The sequence below is a fragment of the Magnolia sinica genome, chromosome 17 (genome assembly GCF_029962835.1).
Source record: "Magnolia sinica isolate HGM2019 chromosome 17, MsV1, whole genome shotgun sequence".
Lineage (NCBI taxonomy): Eukaryota > Viridiplantae > Streptophyta > Magnoliopsida > Magnoliales > Magnoliaceae > Magnolia > Magnolia sinica.
The window spans coordinates 9,365,916-9,376,556 of NC_080589.1; the positions used below are offsets into that span (position 1 = coordinate 9,365,916).

The 10,641-nt window shown below is 42.2% G+C and overlaps 1 protein-coding gene across 1 annotated transcript; it reads right to left on the minus strand.

The window, feature by feature from the left end:
• Positions 1-8,588: 8,588 nt before the first annotated feature.
• On the minus strand, positions 8,589-10,363 carry LOC131231834 (uncharacterized). The gene is made up of 2 exons (XM_058228138.1): positions 10,308-10,363; positions 8,589-9,090 (listed from the first exon to the last, which is right to left on the minus strand). Exons 1-2 carry the CDS (start codon positions 10,361-10,363, stop codon positions 8,589-8,591), a joined length of 558 nt encoding a protein of 185 aa, XP_058084121.1.
• Positions 10,364-10,641: the final 278 nt, after the last annotated feature.

Consider the following 10,641-nt stretch of genomic DNA (forward strand, 5'->3'; position numbering starts at 1 on the left):
GGGTGGCATGCATGCAGGTGTGGGCGGCGTGCGTGCACGTGTGCGCCTGCTGTCCTCATCATACAAGTACGTGGATCTACGTTTCAAGGGATTGCGGCGTAGGAACAGATATCGCAGCTAGTTGTAGGGGCATTCACCCTCCGTAGCAAGGTATGGGTAGTAATTTCCCCATGTAGGGTCTACTAAAGGCATGTGCGCAAGTGTATAGCATACATTTAGTAATCTCAAGGACAATTCCAGCTAGTGATTAGCATACTTCAATATTTTCAACAACATGGACAGCAATACACTCAATTCGCATACATTAATCATAGGTGGTGAAATCCCACCATGGCGTGAGTGTGTGGTGGTGTGTGCGCGTGTGTAAAAAAAAAACTTACAAAATTAGCATCATTGGGAAATCAAGTTCAACATATTTTAGCAATTCAACAAGGTGGACAACAATACACGCAATTTACACCTATCAATTTTGTGCGACGAAATTCAACTTACAAAATCAGCAACATTGGGGAATTACACATCCAATTCCATAAATTGACCAATAGTTCAGAGGTTTACACATCAGGGAACCTCGATATTTAAATCCCTTTCCCAATTTGAGGGAAATCCTAAGCATGGATTCTAAATCAACAAATATATGAATTTCAGCAACATGCACAATGCTTCTCCACACAAAATCACTATGATTTACGCTAGGCACGATAATAAGCTACCTAAAGGTAATGGTCCGCACCTATTGTTGACCAGAAGATCTTGTGGTCGCTCTAGCGGCGTCGGGTCCGCAAACTTGATGTGCCGGGCTCTTACGTCACATGAACTTTGTGTCAAGATACATGCATGCGACCCTAGCTAAGGAGAAACGAATGGAAGTTCGAATTCTTACCTTGGATAGAACGCACCTCGCCTCTATGGCGATAGGGCCGAGATTTCCAACAATGTGGAGGTGGGAGTGCGGAAATTATGGTCCCCTAGCAAGCCATGCACCCGCACTCACCCCTTCTCTCTTCTCTCTCTTCTCTCTCCCCTCTCTCTCTCAGCTGCTGAGATTGCTGTGGGAGTGAGGGAGTTAAAGGGTTTTATACCCTAGATTTTTAATCAGTTGGCTCTAGATTCTATTAATTTCCTCAAATGGGACCCACTTTTAATTGTTGGGGCTGCCCTGATGGCCCCCTGGCCCATCCAATTTATGAGATAGGTGCCCCATGGCCCAATGAGGGGCTATGCAAAGTTTGACGACAAACGGACGCGGGGTTTTATCGCAAGGGTCCAATTCACAATCAACGGTCACCGTTTCTTGATCGGGGGTCAGATTTTGTGGACGAGTGCAGGAAAATATCTTCAGCCTTCAGTGTAAATTTGAATGAAATCCGACAGCTGAAATGCCCCAATTCACTATTCCAAGTGGCAGGGCCATTTGTTTAAAATTTCAGATTTAAGTCAAAACTAGGGCGAGTTGCACTTTACAAGTGCTGATTGGTCGGCGTGAATTGTTTGTTTGCAGGTGTCATCCAAGTTTGTCGTCCGCGATGGACCACAAGCCCAGTGAGGCCGATGGCCTCCCAAAGTTTTAGATTTTTTTGCCCTTCCTTGGGTGATGCACGACCCATACAGACAGTTGCCAAGTACAATTTGGGCAGACTGACTCTACAACCCGCGTTAAACCCAAACATAATTGGACTTAATCGCATGAGTGGCTTAATCCGAGTTAATTTATTGGTGATAACTCTACACGTGCGATCAAATCGTATAGTCCTGTGTCAGTTCACACGTGGACACCTAAGGACACTGTTCTAATTGGGCCGGGTGTTACATTGATGTAGTGGCTATTAACATACATTTGCCAATTGCCATACTTCTTTAGTGTCAACAACACCAACACAGTACACGGGTTGAGGCTATCACAAATGCAATCCTTGGTCAACAATTCCTCCACCTGTCAAGGAAGTTCCACATGCTATGTCGAGTTCATTCGGTATGTTAGAAGATTTCGTTATGGCACTCTAGTTACTAAATCAATCATGTGTTGAATGTCGTGCATGGGTGGGAATTCACTCGGTAGTTCATTAGAGACCAAATATTGAAATTGGGTTAGTGTCCTGAATCTCAGATGATTGGACAACAACATCACTAGTTGGATTGGTCTCGTATCCTTTAACCCAACTTTCCTCCATGAACCGAGCCGTACTCAAAACTATAGAAACTGCCTTTACCTCTTTAGGTTTGTCATCCTTCATAGAATTGAGAGTAACGGGTTTTCCTTTGTACATAAAGTCGTATGTGTTCTTACGACGCTTATGAGTTACATGACTCACATCCCTGTCATGTATGCAGGGCACTCCAATAATATATGCGTCACTTTCATTGGAATGGCGTTAGATCAAAGTGATTCTTTGTAATGACCTAGGGAGAAGTTTACCAAGCACCCCTTGGATCATGGGAATGAACATGTCATTCGCCTACACAATCTTATATGATTTGGGATGCTTGTGAAGTTTCAACTTTAACTTCTCCACTATGTTTTTTGAGACCAGGTTCATATTGTTGCCTCCGTTAATAATGACCTTGATAGCCTTTCCATCATAAGGTACTCATGTATGGAAGATATTCACTTTTCTCAACCTGTATTCTTAGGCCTCATCTTTTGGTACTATCAGAATCCTTTAGACCACCAATGATAATTTTTATTTGAGGTTGTATAAGCCTTCCTCAGGTTCCTGATCGCCATCTTCTAGATCGCTTTCATGTTCACCTTCCACTTGGTGTACAATGAAGTTTTCTTTGCACCATTTATTCTTTTCTCTCATATAACTAAAAATGATGAGGACACTCTGTCGCGTAATGTCCACTTAGCGGACCTCTCCTGAGTCACGACAATAGATTTTCCCTTTGTGTCACTGGTTCGGGAAAGAAGATTAAGCCAAAGTTCTGTCCACATGGCACAATTGGTTATAAATGGGTTGTGGAGTCTCTAACAATAAGACAAGTGGATGTATAGCCTTTGACTTGAGGGCTATTGCATCTTATTACCAATTTCTGCTCATGCACTTTTCGGGCCATCTAATGCGCTTCGTCTACACTATTGAGCCAAACGATTACCAGTTCTCTTTAAATGTCGAACCATAGTCCACTGTAATAACACACAACTTGTTGATTTCTAGTCTCCATAAGGCAACAATGAATAACTAAGTCATAATAATGTTGTGTGTATTCCTTCATAGTTAGATTGTCTTGTTGAAGCGTAAGAAGCTTTTGGAAAGAAGTAATCTCATAATCGAATGGTAGAAACTTCTACTTCAATCTCACCTTCATTTCCTCCCAATTGCTTAGGAGAGGAAAGCCACATCGTTGCAAGTCTTCGTCAATATCATACCACCAATCTTGAGTTACGCCCTTAAGTCAATGGGATCCCAAGGTGTTTAATGAATAGCTAAAGTCAATGGAATGATATCTTGAGTTACGCCCTTAAGTGTAATCGATTTACATGCTAATCCGTTTGGCAAAGATGACTAAAGGCTTAATAAGTTTTTTGGATGCTTAAGGATGATTAGGGTTTTTAAGACTCTTCTAGATGATCCAAATGGGAATGGGAGGGGACTATTTATAGCCTCCCAAACTGATTTTTGGTAATTCTTGCAAAGTTTGAGGTTAGGAAAGGCTCAAATAATTGGGATTCAAGATTGCAACATGGTAAGATTTCATAAGTTGGATTGGATGGCATGGATTGTAATTTTGGTCAAGAAGTAATGCATCAAAGTTAATTCATAGTGTCACATGTTCATAGGTTGTAAGGGGAGAGATTGCACACGTACAAGACTCCTTCTAAGGTAGGAAACCTGCCACGTGGCTTGCAACTCCCAGGGAGCCGCCGGTGCCACACGAGATCTCTTGCTTGGGCAAGTGAGCTCCCTTATACGTGTGGAGGCTCTTCCTTCAGGGATGTTGTATTGCTGTTTGTTCCAAATTTTGAATGGGCTTGGCTCTATGTGATTGGTTCAAGATGGATTTTGGGCTTGGTTTGACAAGGTGAGTTCGATGGGTAGGTTGACCATGTGAGTCGACTCAGTGAGCTGACTCAGTGCTTTGATCAGGTTTTGACTTGGTTTTTCATTAGGTTAGGCTTTCGATTTTTTTAGTTCTAGAGTTAGGGTTTAGTTAGGTTTGATTGACTGGGTTGACTAGGTTTTGGCTTTTGGTTAGGATTAGATTTAGGATTTTAATTGGATTTAGGATTTGAATTAGGTTTAAGGTTTGGATTAGAATTTAAATTAGGCTTATAGTTTTCGATCAAGTTGTCAGGCTGGGGTAAGGTGCCTAATATGGGCAGAACTGTTCATATTCAAAGATAAAATGACCAAATAAATATTATAGGGGATGATGCCATGCTTATATGCATATGTTGAATCCAGATGTGATTCGGGTGTGCCTCTTGTGGGCACGTGCATCCCAAACATCATTCTTATAATTTCAAAAAACTTAGGTGGGACACACCACATGAAGCAATGCACAATCATGCTTAAAACCCATAAATTCACATATGAGAGCCCACCTAAAATTTCTAATGGCTTGAGTTTAAGTGTGTTTCATCATCTTGATAGAGCCAAATAAGTAATGGGTTTGATTAAACATTCAAACCCCCATATTCCATGTGAAAATGAATACGGTGGGCATATCGCTTTCCCTCCCAAATGTCTCCCAGTATTTCCTTTGGTGTGATCCAACTTATATATGAGCTTGAACTTGTTATCTTGCCCTAAAATTGGAGGAGGCATAAAATGGACAGGTTAGACGGGAATTCGAATCACGTTGGCCCCCACAAAGCCCTAACGTATGACAATTACGACAAGATCAAACATATTTGACCATCCCCCAAACATAATAAATCTTCCGATCTTTGGGGTTTTTGCTATGTGGGCCATCAACTAAGAGTTAGCGACCAAATAAATGGTTTAGATCAGTGAAATCGTGGGCCCCTCTTGTACAAACTGACAATCTTGGCCTTGATTCTTGCAATCTGTCTTTATAGGAAGTTCCTAAGCTAAAGGGATAGGCTGTCAACAGGCCAAGGCTGGGGTAGGTTTCGGCCCGGAATTTGAATTGTTTTGGGCTAGGGCATCGGGCAGGCCTATTCCAGAATTTATTTTTAAGGATTGAGCCGGGCATATTCCAGATTTTATTTTTAAGGATCGAGCCGGGCCTATTGACACCCCTTTAAGGGGCTCACAATGATGTTTTTGCTGGTTCATTTTAAGATACGAGATTTAAAAAAATGAGGTGGATCTAAAACTCAAATGAACCACCCAAGAAGAAATAATATGGATTCAACGACCACTATTGAAACATTTGTATAGCCACACAAGTTCTTTCACCAGAATAAGTTTTTTAGTTTTTTCAATTCATCTCACTGATAATGACATTATAATGGTTTGGATGACATATAAACATTAAGGTGGTCTTAAGCCGGTTTCAATGGTAAGCATTTCTTTTACTACTTTTTCCTTACATGGCTTCTTGAGTTTTAGATTTACCTAATTTTCATTTTTTGTCCTAAAATTAGATAGAAAAACAGATGAACCGGGTAGATTTCTGCAGACCCATCTAGCTTCCCCACGCAGAAGCTTCTACTAGACCTTTCGGTGGTTAAAAAAAAAAACCGTTGACAACCGATTGCTTGGTGAGAATTATTCAATACTCCGAAGGCCAATGACACGTGATATGCAGTAACGTAGAATGCGTACACATTTCCGATACGAAGTCGAGAAAAACCGAGTACATTGTGAAATCCAATGTCTCTAAGTCACAGGACAAAAATAAGATTATTTGAAAAATTCGAACCTCTGATCCTTGGACACATGTTTGTTTAAATAGGACCATTGTATATTTTTCATTTTAACTGTCCAATAAAATGTCCTCTGCTCCGATGGTCAGAAAATCGAATAAGAGTAATTGTTGGATAATCATTCATACCAACTTGAAGCCATAATTCGGACAGAATAATTTGAATTAATCGAATTTTGAGTAATTTCTAAATGCCCACGTGTGATCAATCAAAATTACAGGACTGGAATCTTCTGTGCAACTAGGGAGCGCCTTGGGAGGATGGATCCCTGACTGTGAGGCCCACCGTACGTAATGTATGTTCCTTAAATCCACACTGTCCATCTGTTTTTACAGATCATTTTAGCCATGATCCAAAAAATGAAGAAAATCCAAATCCCATTTGGACCACACAGAAAACAGTGGTGATTGACCACTAACAACTTGTTGTAGACCACGAAAGTTTTGAATCAAGATGATATTTGTGTAGTCCCTTCATCCAGGTCTCTGTGACATTATCAACAGTTTGGATGGGAAATAAACATTTCAGTGGCGCCCAAGAAAATTTTAATGGTGGGTATTCAATTATCACTATTTCCTGTGGCGTGGGCTACCTAAAATTTGGATATTCTTTATTTTTGGGATATTTCCCTAAAAAAAAATTATAAAACGTATGGACGGAATAAATGCAAGGCACATACATTACGGTGGTCCCCACAGGGATCCACTGCACTTCACACCTCTCTCCAACCCAATCTGTGGGGCCCACTATATTGTATGTGTAAAATCCAATCGGTCCATCAGCTTTTATTCTCAATGTTATGTCCCAATACCAAAAATCAGCTAAATCGTGACCTCAGATTAGCCTCTTTGCAATAGGGATGGCACACCAACCTTAAGTTTATGAATGGGCCACGATGGTTTGCATCTTTCAATGTTATGTCCCAATACCAAAAATCAGCTAAATCCGTGCCACACGTTGTGAACTCAGCAGTTTTTTTTCACAATTTTACATTTTCCCTTTGGAGTAGCCCATATGATTTTTTAATACCGCCTATATTCTGCAAGTACGGCCAAAATAATATTTCTCACCTAATGAACGGAGTAGATTTCACATATACAACATGGTGGGACCCATATAGCTTGGCTGTTTTAGGCGCCACATAAAGCACGTGCCCCCAAACGATTCCGGTCTGTTTATAAGACCCAAGAACCCAACTCCCAACTAAAATCTCCCTCCCTATCTCTCTCTCTCTCTCTCTCTCAAAGAAAGCAAGAAAGAAAGCTCTCCAAAGGAATCTCTCCAAAGAAATCTCTCCAAGACATAAGGTAAAGAATCTAAGACCCATCTTTCATCTCCACCGTCCATCATCCTCTTTTCATTTTTCTTCATTCATCGATCTTCCTTCTCTTAATCTTGCAAGCATTCGTCGATGGCAATTTCCATCTCCACCCCTCCCTCAATCCTCCTCTACCTTCTCCTCCTCCTCACAACCCTCCCCGCCGTCTCACCCACACGTGCCGCCATCTGGACCGCTCCACCCCAGATACGCAACATCATCGAAGCGCTCATCAACGCCGGCAATTTTGGAAGCTGGGCCAACGTCCTCCACGGCACAAATCCATCATCCTTCCCTCTCTCAGCCACTCTCTTCATCCCGAGCGATGATGCCCTGGCCCACCTATCTCTCAGACCCGTCATCGACGTGTCAATCATCCAATACCACATCATCCCCCATCAGTTCGCCTTCTACGATCTGCAGCAGTTCCAGATAGGCGCCCGTTTATCAACTCTCCTTCCCAACAAGACGATCGTCATCACTAACAACACCCGATCGAATTTCACCGTCGATGATAGCCTCATCATCTATCCCGACATATACAACAACGGTGTGATCGCTGTCCACGGAATCGGGTCCGTCCTCAACTCATCTCTGTATGGCAGTCCCTGTACCACCGTCAGTGCATCGCATGATGATGTGGAGTCATCTGCACCGCAGGCGGCATCGCCGGAAGTGGGCCGGTCTGATGCACCGTGCCAGTGCACTGAGTTTCCGATCATAGTGTCGGTGATCTTTGTGATTTTTGCATTCAAGATTCAGCCTGGGAATCTGCGTTGAAGATGCGAGTGGGATCGGACGATCTTGGTGGGTTGTAGTGTTGGAATTCGGGCATCATTCAACCTCGGTGGAGAGGTGGATACATGAGTGTTAGAACTTCTTCTTCTCATTCTCCTCTGATTTCTTGATTTTTTTTCTTGGGTGATGTTGTGGCAGTCTGTTGTTATTGTTCTTCTTGATTCAAGGTTCGTTGAAGATTTCTTTTTGTATATTGCTGGCTTTTTTTGTGCATGATTTCTTTGGGAGAATTTGAGGTAGAGCGTAAAACACCCAATGTATGTGGGGCCCACCATGGTTGTCTATGTAAATCCAGTCCGTTCATCAGGGGAGAACAAAGGGTGGAAGGGGCTGGGTAACCGGCCCGACCCAAAGATCCAGACCCGATGTTGGACCTACTAGCTTCGGTTGTGGGCCGGGATTAGGCAATCCATCAAGATGTAGACCACTGGTTTTATACATCTGTATGTATGTGGTCACTGGTCAGTTGATTAATGGATATAGATTGGAAACATTCAATGCGGAAAAAAAATGATCTTTTTCAGGCTCTAGCTCGGGTCTCGGGTCTCAATTGTTGGACCGGCCGGGCCCACTGCTGCCCTACTGAAAACCCTTATTTGAACCGTACGTATAAAATATCAGCTCCATATAAGACTTTCATAGGACCCACCTGACTTTTTTATGGATTTTTTTTTTTTTTTGGAACTGCTGCAGATCGGGATGGATGATGAGACTATCATCGACGGTGAAATTCGATCGAGTGTTGTTAGTGATGACGATCGTCTTGTTCGGAAGGAGTGTTGATATACGGGCGCCTATCTGGAACTGCTGCAGATCGTAGAACGCGAACTGATGGGGGATTTGGATGAGTGACACGTCGACGATGGGTCTGAGAGAAAGGTGGGCCAGGGCATCATCGCTCGGGATGAAGAGAATGGCTGAGAGAGGGAAGGATGATGGATTTGTGCCGTGGAGGACGTTGGCCCAGCTTCCAAAATTGCCGGCGTTGATGAGCGCTTCGATGATGTTGCGTATCTGGGGCGGAACGGTCCAGATGGCGGCACGTGTGGATGAGACGGCGGGGAGGGTTGTGAGGAGGAGGAGAAGGTAGAGGAGGGTTGAGTGAGGGGTGGAGATGGAAATTGCCATGGATGAATGCCTGCAAGAGAAGGCAGAGATGAATGAAGAGAAATGAAAAGAGGATGATGGACGGTCGAGATGAAAGATGGGTCTTTGGTTCTTTTACCTTATGTTTTGGAGAGAAATTTCTTTGGAGAGCTTTCTTTCTTTCTTAGAGTGAGAGACAGAGAGAGAAAGCGAGAGAGAGATAGAGATGTTAGTTGGAGTAGAGGTTTTTGGGTGTTATAAATCTTTTTTCACTTAGGTGGTTTGTATATTGCTCCTCACTTTTCAGTTTGTACAAGTGGGGCCCACGATTTCACTGATCTAAACCATTGATTTGGTTGCTAACTCTTAGTTGATGGCCCACATACCGAAAACCCCAAAGATTGGAAGATTTATTACATTTGGGGGATGATCAAATGTGTTTGATCTTACCATAATTGTCATACGTTAGGGCTTTGTGGGGCCAACGTGTTTCGAATTCCCATCCAACCTGTCCATTTTATGCCGCCTCCAATTTTAGGGCAAGATAACAATATCTAGTTCATATACAAGTTGGATCACATCAAAGGAAACAATGGGAGACATTTGAGAGGGAAAGCAAAATGCCCACCGTATTCATTTTCACATGGAATATGGGGTTTGAATGTTTAATCAAATCCATTAATTATTTTAAATCTATCAAGATGATGAAACGCACCTAAACTCGAGCCATTAGAAATTTTAGGTGGGCTATCATATGTGAATTTATCGGTTTTAAGCATCATTGTGCATTGCTTCACGTGGTGTGTCCCACCTAAGGTTTTTTATTATTATTAAAAGAATGATGTTTGGGATGTGCGTGCCCACAAGAGGCACACCCGAATAACATTTGGATTCAACATACCCATATAAGCATGGCATCCTCCTCTATAATATTTGGTCATTTTATCTTTGAATATGAACAATTCTGCCTGTCCATTTTAGGCACCTTACCCTAGCCTAACACGTGGATCAAAAACCATAAGCCTAATTTAAATCCTAATCTAAACCTTAAACCTAATCCAAATCCTAAACCCAATTAAAATCCCAAATTTAATCCTAACCAAACGCCAAAACCCGGTCAACCTAGTCAATCAAACCTAACTAAACCCTAACTCTAAAACTAAAAAAATAGGAAGCCTAACCCTGTGAAAAACCAAGTCAAAACCCGTTCAAAGCACTAAGTCAGCTCACCGAGTTGACTCACATGGGCAACCTACCCATTGAACTCACCTTGTCATATTAAGCCCAAAATCCATCTTGAACCAAGCATATAGAGCCAAGCCCATTCGAAATCCGGAACAAACAGCAATAGGAACATCCTTGAAGGTAGAGCCTCCACCCGTGTAAGGGAGCTCACTTGCCCAAGCAAGAGATCTCGTGTGGCACCGGTGGCTCCCTGGGAGTCGCTAGCACCTCCTAAAGTTAATATCATACATCCAAACAACTCCTAAAGAACTTTATTTTTTATGTGTTAATAATCAAACTATAAACCTTGCATGTCATAAAGTTAATTACACAGTTGAATTGTATTTTTCATGTCAGTCATAATATCGTATTAGTTATA